The sequence below is a fragment of the Notamacropus eugenii genome, chromosome 1 (genome assembly GCF_028372415.1).
Source record: "Notamacropus eugenii isolate mMacEug1 chromosome 1, mMacEug1.pri_v2, whole genome shotgun sequence".
NCBI lineage: Eukaryota > Metazoa > Chordata > Mammalia > Diprotodontia > Macropodidae > Notamacropus > Notamacropus eugenii.
The window spans coordinates 709,152,021-709,171,215 of NC_092872.1; the positions used below are offsets into that span (position 1 = coordinate 709,152,021).

The 19,195-nt window shown below is 38.2% G+C and overlaps 1 protein-coding gene across 2 annotated transcripts in view; it reads right to left on the reverse strand.

Moving 5' to 3' along the window:
- Nucleotides 1-1,836: 1,836 nt before the first annotated feature.
- Nucleotides 1,837-19,195, reverse strand: part of NQO1 (NAD(P)H quinone dehydrogenase 1) — a 37,954-nt gene continuing 20,595 nt past the window's right edge. For both annotated transcript variants that reach the window (XM_072636452.1, XM_072636453.1), the window contains 5 exons: nt 16,919-17,083; nt 16,688-16,818; nt 7,530-7,643; nt 5,374-5,475; nt 1,837-3,432 (listed from right to left, as the gene is read on the reverse strand). In XM_072636452.1, the coding sequence (XP_072492553.1) occupies nt 3,127-3,432; nt 5,374-5,475; nt 7,530-7,643; nt 16,688-16,818; nt 16,919-17,083 (818 nt within the window). In that variant the 3' untranslated portion in view covers nt 1,837-3,126. The remainder of the gene's footprint in view (nt 3,433-5,373; nt 5,476-7,529; nt 7,644-16,687; nt 16,819-16,918; nt 17,084-19,195) is intronic.

The window sequence follows — 19,195 nt, forward strand, 5'->3', positions numbered from 1 at the left end:
CTGAAAATAAATAAATTTAATTGGAAGAAAAGTTAATATATGGAAGAATAGCATGGGAAATAGTTCTTTAGTAATTTTTATAGTTACTAATGATTTTATAATTGAAAATAACCTTCCCAAAGATTTAATTATAAGAGTTAAAATTGATCATCTGAACTGCCTGGGGACACAGTTTCATAAATACTTTCCTTCAAATTTTTATTCTAAAAACCTGAGTTGGGTTCATAAGGTATACCCAATTGAAATAAAAAAGTCAGGCATCTGCCATTAAAAGTTCAAGAAGAACTTCAGAAAATCCTGGAAAGATTTATATGAACTGATGCTGAGTGAAGGGAGCAGAACCAGGAGAACATTGTACACATTTACAGTCACATTACGTGATGCTAACTTTGATAGACTTGGCTCTTCTCAACAATGCAAGGTTCTAAGACAACTTCAAAAGGCTCATAATGGAAAATCCAGAGAAAAAATTACAGTGTGAATGCAGATCAAAGCACACTATTTGTTCTTTGTCTTTTTTGTTTTGTTTTGTTTCTTCTTTCTCATGGTTCATTCCATTGGTTATAATTCTTCTTTGCAACATGACTAATGTGAAAATAGGTTTCATGTGAATGCATATGTAAAGCCTGTATCAAATTGCATGCCATCTTGGGGACAGTGGAGGCAGGTAGGAGAGGAAGGAGGAGAAAATTTGGAACTCAAAAGCTTGTGGAAATTAATCCTGAAAACTAAAAATAAATAAATAGATACATTTAAAAATAAAAAAACGAATAATACTTTTGGGAAGAAAAAAAATTCAAGAAGAATTTGCTGAGTTATCAAGTAACATAGATTTAAAACCTGAGTTTGCTAAAAAAAAAAAAAATTGTTAAATGAATTTTGCCTTGGGATTAGGATAAAATTTCCAACAATTTCTGAAATGGCCCTAAATATACTTATGCCGTTTTATACTGTGTATTTATGCAAAGTGGCATTCTCAGCATTTAGGATTATAAAATGAACATATCAATCAACTCTGAAACAAACTTTGAAGATTAGATATGTCCTGTAGTATCAAATATTCCACCAAGATTTAATTCTTTGTGTAAAAATAAATAAGTACATCCATCTCATTAGTATGTACATTTGCTTTCCTCTCTAATAAACAGTAAAATTATATGTATACCAAAGAATTGTTTTGAAATAAATTTCTTTATGATTTATTACCAGTAAATGTTTGGTTTGTATACCTATCATGTATACCTATACAATCAAGGTCATGTAAAAATTTCTTTGGCAAAAAGGGATTGAGAATGAAAAAAAGTTTAAGAAGCTCTGAGTTAGATAAGAGAACCAGGAGGTAGTTGTCTCACAAAAACCCAGAGAGAAAGAGAAACACAGGAAAGTGTGATCAACGGTGTCAAATGTCAAGATCAAAATGATCAAGACTCATCAGATTTGGTAATTAAGAGATGTGGTAATTTTTGAGAGATGTGTCAGTGTGGTGATGTAATAAAAGGCCAAAAATAAAGGGCTGAGGAATGAGAGGAGAGCAAGAGGAGGAAATGAGCCTCCATTCAGTTTTTCTAAGAGTTTATCTGAGAAAGGGAGGATAGATACAGGATAATAGCTTGATGGGATCAGATTTTTTTTTAAGAATGTGAGAGACAGATATATTTGAAGGCAGCAGGGAAAGAATGAATCAATCCAGAGAAGCTGAAGAATGGGAGAAGGGAGAGAAAATGAAAGTTTAAATCTGCTGGAGAAGATGGTTCCAGGCAACAGCTTCATGTTTTCCTTCTATATCAACCACAAGAGGGCAGCCTTGCGTGTGTTCTAGAAGTAAGGCAGACAGACTTAGTCCAACAATTTTAATGATAAATTAAGAGAGTCACATAATTACTTTCCATAGTTAATGGAGACTTGATGTCACAGTTTCATTACAAAATTTCAGGAAATCAGCAGTGGGAGCAGAGCAGACTATAACTATGGGATAAGATGCACATTGTCAGACAAAAGTCAGTGTGTCAACCTGTTTTCCTTAATTTAGGATTATAGATTTAGAATTATAAGGGACTTGAGAGCCTTCATTTTACAGATGAGGAAAGTAAGGCTAAGAGGAGTTAGGGGACTTGGGCGAGGTCACTGACTAAGTCCAGTGTAATAATTAGTAGAACCAAAATTCTAACCTGGGCCTCTGACCCCCACTGCAAAACTATCATGCTCCAAGACACATGGTGGTTAAATTGACCAATTCACTTCTGATGACAAGAAACGAATTCTGCAACCAACCAAAAGAAAGACCTACAAACGTAAGGAAAATGAAATTCAAATACTACAAGAAAATTCTGCACCAATTAAAAACCACAGAAGGGAATGGAATACTATATTTGGAAAAGCAAAGAAGCTAAAAATACAAACCAAAATGACATTCTACAAACCTGAACCTAATCATCAATGAACAAAAGACTGGATGTCCAATAAAAGAAAGGTGAATTTGAAAAGGGAGGGAGGGACACCCCTGAATCACAAATGTAGCAAAACTTAAAAATCATAGCCCTTGTTATATAGAAGGTTAGAAGCTAGTATTAAGTGAAGGTAAATCAATTAAATACCTTGGATGTTTTGAAACACAAATGGGTTAAGGAAAAGATTTTAGATACAAATATTCATGGCAAAGAAAGGTCTGCCAAGTCTTGCTTTTTTCTTGGTATACCATTCATTTGCTGTAGGCTAGCTTCTTCTCAAATTAAGAAAAACACTCATGTGAGTAAACTTTTTCTAATTTTAAAATACATACACCATATCTTGCTCTGCATAAATTCCAACTCTAGTTTTTGCAACAATAACAATTTTACTTGATCTCCAGTGCTTGGCACACTGTATTTGTAAAATCCAAGTAACAAGAAGAATTAGGGATTACATCAGAGTTGGCCAACCCATGGGACAAGTCTCAGATCCTGCTAAAGTTAAGAACTCAAATACAAAAAGTGTCTAGAAGATTTTGAGTGCCACTGAACTGTCATCCTCACTCAATCCCCCAAAAATAGATGTTGGGGGAATCCTGAAGAATCAGGTCAAGAAGATTTTAAAAATGAAATTAGATGATTAGATAAATTCTTAGAAGAAAATAAATTTTGTGGTGCCCTATTTCTTGGCTTTGATCTGGTTGTCAGTGGGGATGCCTTTGCCTAAGTGGTGGCCAACAGAAAGCCCAACTTTCTTGTTTTTCTGTTCTTCCTGCACTTCCTTTTTCATCAAGAATCCTGACTGAAAGTCCAAATCAAAGTAGCTGCTTGGAGCAAAGGACAGTGGCTTCTCTTCCCAGATATTTTCCAGGCGTTTTTTCCATTTTTCCAGAATCTGAAGTCGTTCACCTGCTGGAGTGTGCCCAATGCTGTAGATAAGCTGAGGTTCCAAGACTTGAAAACCACAGAAATACAGAATGCCGCTCTAGGAATACAAAAGACACAGGGATGAGTCAGAGAATGCATGGGGAAGTACCTAAGTTACCAGAATGCTTATAACTAAGCTGCTCTGTGAAATAACTTGGGAAATATGTCTAGTTAAATCCTGGCTTCTATTGGCAGATGCTGATTGACTGACCCTGACAACTCAGTGCCCCAGACACAACTCTCTAATTGATAAGTAGCGGAGCAGATGCCAAACTTCACTGGGAGGAAATTTCCTTATTACTGGAAATTCCCTAGACCAATGAAGTGATAGGTTCAGTCCAGGAGATTGGAGTCTAAAGAGACAGAGAGAGGAGAGAGACAGACAGATGGAAAGAGACAAAGACAGAGAGACAAACAGAGAAGCAAAGAGACAGACAGAGACACAGAGACAGAAAGAGGGAGGGAGGGAGAGGGAAAGAGATGGAGAAAGAGAGGGAGACATATATGAAGGGAAAGAGATGAAGAGAGAGAAAATGGAGCAGGGGGGAAAAGAGAGAAGGGGAAAGGGAGAAAAAGAGTAAAGGAGGGAAAAAGATTGGAGGAAAGGAAAGGATGAGGCGGAGAGGGAGAGAAAGAAAGATGAGACACAGAGAGAGAGACAGGGTCAGAGAGAAAGAACTGACCTTGGTCTAGGGCATTCCCAGCGAGAAACACCCTCTAACAAAGCAACAGCTGCTTTGGTCACACTTGGGTGAACTGAAGGGTTGAATGACTTGCCTTACGCCTACACCAAAAAAAAGATCAAAGAAATAGGAAATGGTCTTCTATGTGCAACAATACTTACACCAGCTGTTTTTTGTAGTCTAGACCAGCTGTCCTTTTCTCTGAGGGATTTCCCTCAGGACATTCTACCAGCTAAATGATCTGAGAAGCTATAAGAGCTGCTGGACATTCTATGACAGAAGAGAGAAACTTCTCTGGCTCCTTGGGAATCGAGGCACCCAACCCAAGTCACGCCAAGGGCCATTTTGTGGTACTCAGAGTAAATAACAACCACTTGTATTCTGAGGGAGCCACAAGATTTACACTTCTCTAACCCCCACCCTCTTTATGAAAGATGGCACTTCCTTTCTGTAGTGGTCATTGAAAAAGGCAGTGACATTGGTGTGGATAGTAGAATCTGTTAAAATGGTTGAAGGGTGGTGTCAGAGGGAATGAGCAAGAAGGATTTCCAGAAAGAGCTTCTGGAAATGAGAACCACCATGTTTTTGGCTTTTTGTTTGGAGCAAAGGTCTGGACCTGCAAATTCATCTTCAGAGGGACCTTCTAGGATGGAAATGTCATCCACTAAGGAACATCAGCAACTCATCTATAACTTAGAGTTGCCTGGAACACTGACAAGAAAAGTGCCTCGAGCATGGCCACATAGCTAGTGTGAGGACTGGATCTGGAATCTGAAAGAAGTGAGTTCAAATCCTGCCTCAGATACCTATAAGGTGGGCAAGTGGTTTAATATCCCTCACTTTCTAAACCGGAGGTGATCATTTCACCCATCTCACAGGGTTGTGAGAAACAAGTAGAGCTGACACATGCAAAATATTTTGCAAACCTTAAAATGCTATATAAAAGGGTAGGTATCACTGTCATCATCTGTGTATCACTGTATCACTGTGTCAGAGGTGGCATTTGGACCCTAGTTTTCTGAACTCTCCAAGGTCAGCCCTGATTCTATGCCACATTGCTTCCTGTCAGGAGGATACATGGTTAGATATGTCAGAGGGTCATGGAGAAAAAATAGGGTATATGTATGAGTAGGGGAGGGCAGAAACTGGAATTAAAGGGGCTTTTGGTGAAGAAGGAATTGGTGATGCACTAGTACACACCACGCAGGGAGTTTCTTCATGGTGTAGCCCCTGCCACATGTCACTCTGCCCACTATAGAATAGAGCTTCCAGAGAAGGTTCATTTATTGACCCAAAATACACTGAAAATAAGGTACCTGGATTGGCCAGAGGAGAACATTCATGTCCCCGTGGACACCAAACAGTGAATACATGGAGCCAGACCCTCCAGTGGTGATGGAGAGCACAGCTTTCTTGTTCTGGGGAAGAAAAACTTCATTATTATCCAGACCACAGAAGTGATGCTGGTAGTGACAGGGGATTAATGAGGTAGCTCCAGGGAAATGACTATTATCCTACCCTATGGGCTGCTCATACAGCTTAACACTGCAGCACCTCCCACCTCTAATCTATTGAAGATGTTTCTGCAGAAACAGTGACAAAGGAAATGGAGAGCAGGTGGGATATGGATGGAGAGGGGAGGATTCTACTTGTGGGAAGGTGGCAATTGAAGTCAAGAATGTTGTAATTTGTGAGTGAGTGAAGAAGGAAAAGGGAACCCTCTAGCTTAAATTAATGGTGGCTGCTGTCTCCAGTGATAAAATGAATGTGATCCAAACAGTGGTCTCCAAAGAATGACTTCCTAATTGGCTCCCCCTCTCCAATTAATATTCCCAAAGGTCTAAATCATTCTCCTACTCCATCAACAAAGGCTCCTTGTAGACTTTAGAATCAAATATTATTTCACCTTTATTTTGTCCTTTAAAAATTTCTGTCTACATATAAATATTATAATATCATCATTATAGTACAGTAATGCACACATTTGATAATGTAAATTAATACACAAGATATAACATATATATAATAATTATTATGAGTATAGTAACACACACATATATATGATATGATATAAGTATATACATATTAGGGGTATATACCCCTAAATTTTTAATGATAGTGTGCCTTATTAAAAAATTTTCCAAATTAGCGAGGCAATTGTGTTTTTATGCTTGCTTCTCCAAGATACCATGGGGTAAAAAGGAATCTGGGGACAAAGGCATTTCTGATAATGCCTACTACATTATAAGATCCATGTGGTCTGGGGCTCTGTCTTATCTAAACTCTGTATTTCTTCTAGTGAATGGCCAGCATTATTCATATATTCAACAAATGTTTAGTAAGGTCTATACTTAATAAATGTTGAATGGATGAATTTATTCACTTAATAAACGTTGAATGCATAAATGAGTCAACCAACAAAAGCATTTATTAAGTACTATGTACCAGGCACTATGAGAAGAAGTGGGGAGTGAAAGACAAAAATTAATCAACCCCTGCTCTCACAGAGCTTCTGTTTTGCTGGGGGAAGCATGCATAGGAAATATAGCATACTTAAAAATTCACTATATGGGGACTGAGGCAGGGAGATCAATCAGGAGGCTCCTTCAATAGTTCAGGCTAGAGGAGATAAGGCTCTAAACCAAGATGGTGGCTGTGTGACTTCAGAGAAGGACTCAGAAGCCAGAAATGTTGTTGTGGAGGTAGAAACAGTCAGATTTAGCAACACACTGAACATGTAGGGCAAGGGAAAATAAGGAGCTAGAGATGGTCTGAGGCTACAGTAGCCAAGTATTTACCAAGCCAAGTTTAATTTGGTAAGTGCCGCCTTGAGGAGAGGAACTTTCTCTGGTTTGCCCTTGTATACCCAGAGACTGGCCATCCATGAGCATAAGGCATGGACCAAGTGTGCCTGAGTGTCTGACTAGCCCATGCTCTATGCCTACCTGTAGACCTACCATAGCCTAGGTACGTAGTAAGTGCTTAACTAATAATTGCTTATTGGATTGAATTGAACATATATGCTCAGTGTTGCTGATTAGGATAAAGGTCTTGATGGAGAGCTATCTCAATTAAATGACTCAGACTCTAGAACGTGACCTTGATGACTCACCTTGGACACTGAGGAAAAGAGGTTACCTCCATTATTTTGTAATGGCCTTTGACCAATCCCCAACAAGCCATCTAGATAATGCGAATCTTGGACCTAGAGATACTTAAAACTGATGACAAAGGAGAATATAACTTTTCTTCTCTTGCATTGTTTTAGGTCCGAAGATTAAATATTATACTACTTGAAAACTGCTACACATACAGAAATATCTGTTCCCCTCACCTACTGTTTTCTCCTACTTAACTTGTAACACATTTCTAAATATACTGCAAAAGATATGGAGGTTGATTTTGATCTGTTCTGAGCCAGAATATAGCTGAAATCTAACCTACTACAAGAAAACCAGCCCCAGCCTCTTACTTTAAAGGGCCCCTTGTCATACATGGCGGCGTATGAATAGGCAAATTCTCCGATGAAAACTCTATCAAACCAACCCTTCAGGATAGCAGGCAATCCAAACCACTGCAGTGGAAACTAAAAAACAAGATGGAAGAACAAATCAGTTAGGAGGTTTGGGGGAGGGAGGTTCTATTTTGTTTCGTTTGTTCCTGTTTGTTTTGGCTTGTTTTTTGGCAGAGTAGACAAGGCTCAGTATCCCGTTTTTGTAGACCTAGAGTGGGACGGGACTTTAAAGACTGTCTACTCTAACTATCTCATTTTAGAGATGTGGAAACTGAGACTCAAAAGTGAGTTAACTTGCCTGTAGTCTAGTAAGTGTCAGAAGGAGGATTTGAACCTGTGTCTTTTTTATTCTGGGAGGCAGCTTGGTATACTGGAAGGGGTATTGACTGTGGAATTTGAAGGACTCAGTCCAAATCTCATTTCTGATTAGTGTGACCTCAGGCAAATCCCAGAATAATATTTTTACACATAAAATAAAACACATGGGATTAAAAAAGAAGCCAATGATATTGAAATGCAGATATTAAATTTCCATAACTATAAAATGAAAGCATAGACTAGATGTTCTCTGAGATTCCTCCCATTTATAGAACTATAATCCCATAACTCCAAACCTGACATTCCAGCCACTTTACCAGAGGGGTCAAACACTCCCCAGGGTCAGATTAAAATGTAACTGGGAAATGTTTAACAAAAATTAAGTATAATATAGAGAATGTTAATTTGTGGTTTTTTAAGTTAATATGCTGCCCGCAGGGATAGATTTCTATTTGAGTTTGACCCCCTTTCCCATTCTATATCATGCTGCATTAAAGATGCTATGGGGGGGAGGGGACTTCCCAACTCCCTCAGAGTAGTTAGACTTCTGCTGCCTACTAGCATCCTTTATTTTTGACTGGCATAGTCCATCATTTAACTAGCATCAAGAAAAAAGAAAAACGTCGGTCACATCATCATTCCCAGGATTGTTCAAGGATGCAAGTGGGTGAGGATGTCTGACTATGCCCAAGATTTGATAATTTGATAAACCTTTCACTGAAAAATTGAGGCAGAAATGGTTAAGGTAGAATTTGCTTTCATATATTATACCCCAATCAATGCTGTTCCAGTAGCCTGCCTAAATATAATGTGGTGGTTGGAAAATGTTGTGTAGGTACCTGTTCCTTATAAACTACATGCTCTCACTGACTCCTGCTAACAGAAATGCTCTCAGTGAGCCACTCAATTGGCTGGCCCTGACTAAGGGATTTCTTCATGAAGGAAAATCTTTGTAGCTCACTGTTTAGTTTCTAATCCTTGCTGAACTATGACATAATAGGAGTATTTTGTTGTTTATTCATTTCAGTGATGTCTGGCTCTTTGTGACCCCATCAGGGGTTTTCTTGGCAAAGATACTGAAGTGGTTTGTCATTTCTTTTTCTAGCTCAGTTTATTGATGAGGAAACTGAATCAAACAGGGTTAAGTGACTTGCTTAGAGTCACACAGCTACTAAGTGTCTGAGGACTGATTTGAACTCAGATTTTCCTGACTCCAGGCCCAGCACTCTAACCACTGAACCACGTACTGTCCTGGAATAAAGAGCAGATGTTCTCAGTTGCAGTATATGAATGTCGGAATAGAATATTACAGCAAATATGATGAATATAGAGAAGCAGGAAGACATATATGAACTAATGAAGAATTAAATGAGCAGGGTCAAGAGAAAAGTACACACAAAGGAGCACAACAATGCAGATGGAAGGAACAACCACCACAAAACCCCTCAAAAGGAATGTTGTGAAATTATAAAGAACATTTGGGCCCAAAGAAGATGCATGAGAAGACATCTCTCCACATGTCTTTGCAGAGATGGCAGAATGCAAGCTTGGAGCACTGCATATGTTGTCAGATTTTTTTTTTTATGTATTTGTCAGTTTCATTGTTTTTTTTTCCTTTTGTTTCTTTTTCTTTTTTCCTCTTTTTTTCATAAGGGATAGCTCTCTGGGAAGGATAGGAAGTGGGCTACAGAGAGAAATGTAGGTCATTTAAAAACAAAAGATAGCAATAAAAATTATTTTTTTAAAAAATAGACATTCTTGGGCTCTTACAGTTTTAATCCTATGCTCCCATGGGCTGTGTGTGTGTGTGTGTGTGTGTGTGTGTGTGTGTGATGGACTCCTCTGGCAGTCTGATGAAACCTACAGATCCCTTCCTAGAACAATATTTTTATGCATAAAATAAAACACGAGATTAAAAAGGAAGTCAATGATATTGAAATTCAGTTATTAAAATAAGCATCCCTGCTCTATTGAAAGGTGGAAGTCCCTCTCCCTCTCCCTCCCATTTTAGTCTCAAAATACAATGACTTGGGTCTCATCTCTCAGTTGCTTTAGATCTAAAATGGCATGCTCAGTCTCTGTCTCGTGTGCCTCATCTTCTATGTCCATCATACACTCAACACAGTCCAGACCAGCACAGCAAAAAAATCAGCCTGAGTGAGAACAATGGTTATTGCAGTGGTGTATAAAGGAGATGGGTCATGGTTCATTAGAACTTCAGGGATATCCATGTCTGCTCTCTCAGCAGCAATAGCCAGGCTCTTCAGCCTGGCTGGTTTCTATGGTTTCAGCTCCAGTTTTCTGCCTTCAATTCTCTTCTTTTGATACCCAGTTATGAAAGATGATGGGGACAAGTACTTGGGCTGTAGGAAACCTCTCTCAACTAAATTTTGGACTTGACAAAATAGTGTATGCCCACCAAAGGGATGGCTCAGGCAGCTTGCTCCCATTAATGGTTCTTATTAGGGCTGGAGGTCTGATGCCAGAAATCCACAATCTGTGGCTGTCATTAGTTTTTTCATTGAATTCAGTTACTTGTACTGTGAATATTATTAGTAACATATCTAAAGAACAATCTGTCTTTGGCAATGTGCCTCAGATTAAATTGAAACCTGAAACATTTTAAAAAATAGCCAGTATCTAGCATTTACATAGCACTTTAAGGTTTGCAAAGTACTTTACAAATATTGTCTCATTTTTATCCTCATAACAACTCGGGCAGGTAGGTGCTATTTTATCTCATTTTACAGATGAGGCAACTGAGGCAGATTTTATGGTCACATACCTAATAATAAGTAAATAAACTCAGGTCTCTCTGACTCCAGGTCTAGGACTTTATCCATTCCACCATCCTTCAAAATCTTTCTGTACCCTGAGAGTCCTCAACATCATGTTATGCCTTAAAGGATAACCAATACATGCCAAATTGGGGGAAAAAACACAAGCCAAAACAACTTTTTCTTAGAAAGAGAGGCTTCTTATAAGCCTGATGCCTCCAAGCTCTCCAATGAGTGAAGTGAATTACTTAATGTATTCAGACTTGCAGATGCAACTTCAAACTTGGCAACCCATGTTTAGACTAAACTTTTGTTTCCCTGAGAAATTTTTTCAAGGAGTCTCCCAGGAACTATTGTACACAACAACTGAGACCTAGACATATGTAGGAGAACAAGGGTAGCTAGCTAGCTGTTAGGCGACATCACCACAACTTTAGAAACTGATGGAAAATCTGGAAGGTGAAATCATATTGCAATGGTTGTTCATCCATCATTATTGAAGGCATCAGAAGGGGGTGTCTTCACTTGTAAGTGATGTGGATTTAAGTGAGGCAGAGCTGTGCAAAGTCCTCAGCCTCACTGTCTCTACCAGAGTCATCAGAGTTCTTTTGGCATACATACATTTGGCATTTGCACAATGTGGCCAGTCCATTGGAATTGGACTCTCTTTTTTGAAAAAGAAAAAATGAAACCAAAAAACAACATTAGAATAAGTAAGAAAAGCCCTCTATGAAGCCAGAAATGTCTCATTGGTGACACTGGCCTAGAAGCTACCATGGTGACCTTGATGACCCTGATCAATGAGAATGAAGTAAAGACTTAGAACAATCAAATTAACAAGCTCAGTATGAGTCAACAATGAGATGTGGCAGACAAGAGAAGCCAATAAAGTGTTGGGCTACTGGAATAAGGAGATCCTCATAGAATCTGTCTCCTCCTTTAAAGTGCAGCTCAGATGCCATCTTCTGCATGAAGCCTTTCCTTGCTAGTGCCCTCCCTCCCAAACTAAACTGTATTTATTTAACTACTTTGTCTATATCTATATTTATTAATTTTCTGTTTATTCTGAATATATCCTATGTAGCTGATGTTTCCCTCATTGGAATACAAGCACATTGTGAGTAGGGATTATTTAATTCTTCATCCTTGTAACCCCAGAGTCAAGCACAGTGACTAGCATACAGCAGGCACTTAATAAATACTCTGATCTGGTCAAATACAATCTAGATTCCATTATGTTCACCACAGTTTAGAAGGGACATCGATAAGATGGAAAGGTGCTGGAGTAGAATAACCAGATGATAATGGACATTAAATGCATATATATGAGGACAGTTGGAAGGAATGTGAAGAAGGAAAGGCTCAGGGTGCACACGTTAGCTATCTTTGAGTGTTGAAGGGGCTATCACATGGAAGAATGATTTAGCCTTATTCTATTTTAATCCCAGAGGCCTCAAACTCCTTGGTGAGGAAGGGCAGTGTCTACACCAAGCAGGTAAAGACTTCCCCTGGCAGAATGAGTGGATGAGAACAATTGTTTCAACAGTTTACTCCCTTCCCCTTTCCTAAGAAGTTCTGCTGGTGCCATCTAGGTCCTATTCTCAAACTCAAAAGGCAAGACTGGATCAGTACCATGGAGTCATTGAGTGTCGTCTTGTTAACCCAAATGACAGATTCACTGGATGGATCATGATTAAGATGTTCTCACCATTCTAGCGCAGTAGGCTACAGCTTCAGGGAGAAGTATTATGAAGACCTATTGAATGAGAGGGCAATCAGGTGGCGCCATAGTGCATACAGCACTGCCAGAAATCAGGAAGGCTCCTCTTCCCAAGTTCAAATCTGGCTTCAGACACTTACTGGCTGTGTGACCCTGGGCAAATCACTTCACCCTGTTTTCCTCAGTTTCCTCATCTGCAAAAGGAGCTGGAGAAGGAAATGGTAAACCACTCCAGCATCTCTGCCAAGAAAATCCCAAATGGGGTCGCAAGGAGTCCAACAAAGATAAAAAAAAAAAACAACAAACTGAAGGAGAACCTCAAAGACCACAGCTTGAACTGGGAAGCAATATCTGCGTCAGGGACAGTGTTGATTGAGAAAACCAATCAGGTCTCACATACTCTCATCTAAAGAAAGGATAAAATGCCAAGTCTCAATCAACCCAATATAGGCTTTATATTATGTGTGAAAAGTCCTTTGATGGATTTGAGTGATAGTTGACAGACACATTGTTCACACTGAAGAAACCTGATCATGTGTCTTAGGACCTTTATAAAATATTAACCCAGTTTCAGAAGAGAGGGATCTCAAATGTCTGGCAACAGAAAAGAAAGAGTGGGGATAACTGGAAAAGAGATGGAAAGACTCAGGAGACCAGGAGCAATCATTGAAAAGAGAAAGATAAAATAAGATTGAGCTATGGTTAAGAAAGGAAAGAGATGAAGGAGAGTTATTGGCTCCGTATAGTTATCTCAGAGCAAAAGACTCAGACTGATATTACCAGATGTACCCACCTCTTCAAAGACTGAGGGAAATGTCCCCCCAAAGGCCTTTCTATTAAGATGTAATTATAGGACCCCAGCTTCTGGGATAAGAACTCATTGTTTGATAAAAATTGCTGGGAAAACTGGATAACAGTGTGGTGGAAACTAGGCATAGACCCATGCCTGACACTGTACACAAGAATAAAGTCCAGATGGGTACACGATCTAAGTATAAAGAGTGATACCATGGACAAACTGGAGGAGCAAGGAATAGTGTATTTATCAGATTTATGGAGAAGGGAAGAATTTTTTACTAAAGAAGAGATAGAAAGCATTATGAAATGCAAGATGGATAATTTTGATTACATTAAACTGAACAGTTTTTGCACAACCAAACCCAATGCAACCAAAATTCGGAGGGATGTAGTAAATTGGGAAAGAATTTTTACAGCTAATCTCGGGGATAAAGGCCTCATTTCTAGAATATATAGAGAACTGACTCAAATGTATAACTATACAAGTCATTCCCCAATTGATAAATGGTCAAAGGATATGAACAGGAAATTTTCAGAGAAAGAAATTAAAGATATCTATAATCATATGAAAAAATGCTCTAAATCACTTTTGATTAAAGAGATGCAAATCAAAACAACTCTGAGGTACCACATCACACCTATAAGATTGGCAAACATGACAGAACAAGAAAATGATAAATGCTGGAGAGGATGCGGGAGAGTTGGAACACTAATTCATTGTTGGTGGAGCTGTAAGCTCATCCAGCCATTCTGGAGAGCAGTTTGGAACTATCCCCAAAGGGCTACAAAAATGTGCATACCCTTTGACCCAGCAATATCGCGACTAGGACTGTATCCCCAAGAGATCATAAAAATGGGAAAGGGTCCCACATGTACAAAAATATTTATAGCAGCACTCTTTGTAGTTGCCAAAAACTGGAAGTCAAGGGGATGCCCATCAATTGGGGAATGGCTGAATAAATTATGGTATATGACTGTAATGGAGTACTATTGTGCCATAAGAAATGATGAACAAGAAGACTTCAGGGAGGTCTGGAAGGACTTATATGATCTGATGCTGAGTGAAAGGAGCAGAACCAGGAGAACTTTGCACACAGCAACAACCACAGTGTACGAGAGTTTTTTCTGGTAGACTTAGAACTTCGTAGTAATGCAAGAACTTAAAAAAAAAAATTTTTCTAAGGCAAAATGCCTTCCACACTCAGAGAAAGAACTATGGAATTCATTTGCACAATGTAGCAGATCATGTTTGTGTGTGTGTGTTTGTGTATCATGTTCTGATTTGTTATATGATTTCTTCCATTTATTTTAGTTCATCTACATAGCATGACTATAGTGAAAACGTATTCAATAGGAAAGTATATGTAGATCCTATATAGAATTGTATGCCATCTTGGGGAGGGAAGGGGGTAGTGGGAGGTAAGTGGGGGGGTTAAAATCTAAAATTTATGATAGTGATTGTAGAACATTAAAAAAATAAATAAAATTTAAAAAATAAAATTAGGAACTTAGATTAAAAAAAGATGTAATTACAGTACATTTATAGTCTACAGTGATTTAAGGTTTGCAATGCTTTTGGCAAATATTATTTCATAGAATCCTTACAACAACCCTGTGAGTTAAGTGGTATGCATATTGTCTTTCCCATTTTGCAGATGAGGAAACCAAGGCAGAAAGAGGGTAAATGACTTGCCAAAGATCACACAGCTGATAAGTGTCCAAAATGGTATCTGAACCTTGTTCTTTTTAACTGCAAATCCAACACTTTGTCCTCTGTGTCAATGGATTGTGAAATAGAGATGAAGTAATTTGTTGTGGGTAAACCACAAACATTCCAGGATGCAGAGAAAGGGAAAACTGTACACATCATCAGACCCCACTACAAACAGGAAATCAATGGTCATTACACCCATAAACTACCATGGGGAAAATTAGCTTTCCCTTATGAAACTTCAATCAATTCCATCCATACACTTGAACAGTAAGGCACTCAGCGGTCATCTTCAAATATACATGTATATGGGACGTAGTACCACTTTATATCATATTAAGAGGTTGCACTGTATAGTGGATAAAATGTAGGATTTGGCACAAGGAAGACCTGGGTTTAAATCCTGCCTCTGATTATTTGGGTGACCATAGGTAAGTCAACAAATATCTCTGAGCCTGTTTCCTCATCTGCAAATGAAAAAAGATAGGGTCACTATCAATGAGTTCAGGGTGAAGATAATGCAGGCTAATACTTTCTCTGCAGCTTACTGTCTTAAAGAGAAGCAAAGCTCTCCAAAGAATCATGGTTGATCATTGTGGTATCTTATTTTGTTATAGTTGCCTAGGTCCCAGGGAAGTTAAGTGACTTGCCCAGGGTCATACAACCATTATGATAATCGTTGAGCTTTTAGTGCCCTATGTAGTTCTTTCAGAAAAATAGGTTGTCACAACAACCAGCCACAATTCTAAAGGACTCATGATGACACATACTGCCCTCCTCATGGTAGAGAGGTGAGGGAGAGAACATATACATACATGTATGTGTATATACATGCATATACATATGTGTATATATGTAGATATACACATGTGTATATATTATATGTGTGTGTTATTTTCAGACATGGTCAATGTGGAAATTTGTTTTTCTTGACTATACACATTCATAACAAGAATTTTGTTTTTCTTGTTTTCTTAATGTTGGGAGGTTGGGGAAGGAGTGAAGGCATATCTTTGAAAATAAAACAAAATATCATTTAAAAGATAGGATGCCAGCAGGTTGTTAATCTGCTTCAGTGAATGCACTATTCATGCCAGAAGTTCCCTGTATTGTTCATACAAAGAAAAAAGATAGAGAACGGACTCAAACTCAGGTCCTCCTCTTTATCCACTAAACTAAACAATCTTAGGACAACTGGGTGAAGCAGCAGACAGAGCACCACCAAGCCTAGAGTGAGGAAGACTTGAGTTCAAATCCAGCCTCAGATACTTGCTAGCTGTGTGACTCTGGACAAGTCACTTATTCATATTGCCTCAGTTTCCTCACCTGTAAAATGAACTGGAAAAGGCAATGGGAAACTGCTTTGATATCTTTTGCAAAGGAAATCTCAAATGGGATCATGAAGAGTCAAACACAACATACTACCTCATCTATAAAACAGGGACAGTAATATCTGTACTATCCTACCTTCCAGAGTTTTTGTGAACCTCCAGTGATATAGGGTATATTAAATGATCTTGAAAACATCAAAGGATTATACAAATATCAGTAGTAATGATTACATGATCACTTTTAACTTGAAAGCCCTTTTCTATTTACAATCTCTTTCTATCCTCATAAAAGTCCTTTGAGGTAAGTGGGGCAGGTGGTATTGGTCCTATTTTAGAGAAGATGAACCTGAAGCAAGATGGAATGGGGCTTGCTTAGGATCACACAGATAATGAAAAACAAGTTTAGTATTGATGAAAGAAGCCAGTTTTTCCATACTGTTCTCCCTCCCCCCATCCAATACCTGAAATATCACAAGATCTGCATCTGCTAGCTTCTTCTGTTCAGCAACAATGTCTGAGCTCAGCCGCCCCTCCTTGTAAGCCTGAGCAGATTCAACTGGATACTTAAAGTTGTCAGGGTCCTTTAGACCCCCTAAAGAAGGAAGGAGGAAGGGGACTGAGAAACTGGTGGCCCATGGGAGACAGTACTAGGTCCAGAGTGCTCAGCCCAAAGAGAGTAGCAGATCAAGTACCTGTGATGTCCTTTCTGGAGATCAATGGATTAAAATTCAGTGCATACAGGTCTGACACCGTGACATCCCAGCCTTTCTTCTTTAAAGCCTCCTTGGCGGCTTCTTTCAAGGCATGGTTGAAGGATGTGTTCTCCGAGTGAGCCAGAACTATCAGTGCTTTCTTGACTGTAAAAGACATCACAGAAAACACAGAAGTAATAAATAGCCAACTGGCAGTGCTTCTGCTGGTGTGCGATGGCTAGCAGATCCATAGAGAACACAGAGTTAATCAAGATGCCATATGTGCCCTCATAGAATGTAAGCTCTTTGTTTTAAATTTTGAGTTCCATATTCTCTACCTTCCTCCCTCCCCTTCCCCTCCTTGAGAAGGCAAGCAATTTGAAAAAGATTACATACATGTGCAGTAATGTAAAACATTTCCATATTAGTCTATATATATATATATTTTTTTTTTCAGATCCTTTGCTTCAATTGTCAAAACCAGGGTAAATTATTCCCTTGATCTAGAGCAATTCACAGATAGCTTAGTAAAATCATAGCACTGAGAAATAAACAAACCAAGGTAGGTGCCCAACTAAAGGAAAATGACTGAACAAGCTATGGCATCCAAATGTAATGGAATACTATTGTACCATATGAATCAATGATTACGTATGATGAGGTGATTCTAAAAAAAAAAAAGAAGCTAGTGGGGGAGGGTAGGTAGTGATGGAACCTTACTCTCATTGGGAATGGGTTAAAGAGGGAACAACATATATATGTAGTATAAAAGTCTTCTAAATATAGAAAGAAATAAGAGGGTCAAAAGATAGGGTGGGGGGAGAGGATAAGTGAGAGACTCTTGGAGAGGTGGGTAGATTAAGAAATAGGAAAGCAAGGGAGTGGGTAGAAAAAAAACAGAGGAATAGGGTGAGAAGGATAGTGAGGAAAAATAGGAAGGAGGAAAATATACAAGTAATTATAGCTCAGAATGTGAACGGGATGAATTTACCCATAAAATGGAAACTGATAGTAGATTAAACATTTGAATTTAACAGTATGTTGCTGTCAGGAAATCCTATAAAATGAGAGATACAAAGATAAAATAAAGTTTAGGAGTGGAATTTATAATGTAAAAAAAAAGCAGAGGTAGTAATCATGATCTCAGACAAAGTCAAAACTGAAAGAAATTGAATTAAAAGAGAAAATAGGGAAACTACACTGTCAGCAATATTATTTAAAATTGTTTTAGACCATTTAAAATAATGAGGTAGTGTGAAATACTTGAGAGTATACCTGCCAAAACAAACACAAGAACTATATTAACATAAACATATAATAACATATAACATAAAACATTTTTATATGAATAAAGTCAGATTTAAATAATTGAAGTAATATTTATTGTTCATGGGTAGACAAAGCCAATATAATTTTAAAAACGACAATTTTGCCTAACTAATCTATTTATTCAATGCCATCCCAGTTAAATTACTAAAAAAGTTATCTTTTTGAGTTAGAAAAAATAATAACAAAGTTCATGTGAAAGAACAAAAGGTCAAGGACTTCAAAGAAACCAGGAAAAAAAGATGTAAAGGAAGCAAATTCGACAGTATCAGACCTTCGATTATTTTAAATTAAAATTTTCTTGTATAAATAAAACCTATGCATCCAGGAATAGAAGGAACACAGAAAATTGGGGGAAAACTTTCATAGACAATCTCTCAATTTGGATGTAATTGGGTTGGAATATTATTGTGGTGTAGGAAAGACTTGGACTTATGAAGGAAGATGCTATCTACCTTCAGAGAAACAGATGATAGTAGGAAATAAGGATAGTACGGTCTTAAATATATGTGTATGAGTGTATGTGTGTATACATGTGTGTATTTATAGATATATACATGTACAAGTATATACAAGTACATGTGTATATATATATGTACACACACATATGTGGTTAATTGTAACCTTTTGTAGCTAGGGAGATAGTGCTGAACTTGGGTAGACTTCAAGAAACAGAAGAGGACAGAAGGACCTGGTATGCTGTGTTCCATGAAGTTACAAAGAGTTGGGCACAACCGAACAACAACCACAACAACGCAGTATGATAAATATTGAGCAATTCCAGATTCCAGGTTATAGGGCCATAGATTTAGAGTTGGAAGAAAACTTGGAAACCAGAGTCTAACTCTTATTTTACAAATGAGGAAACTGAGGACCACAAAGGTGAACTAATAAGTGTCTGAGGTAGGATTTAAATCCAGGTCTTCTTGGCTCCAAGTCCAGCATTCTCTC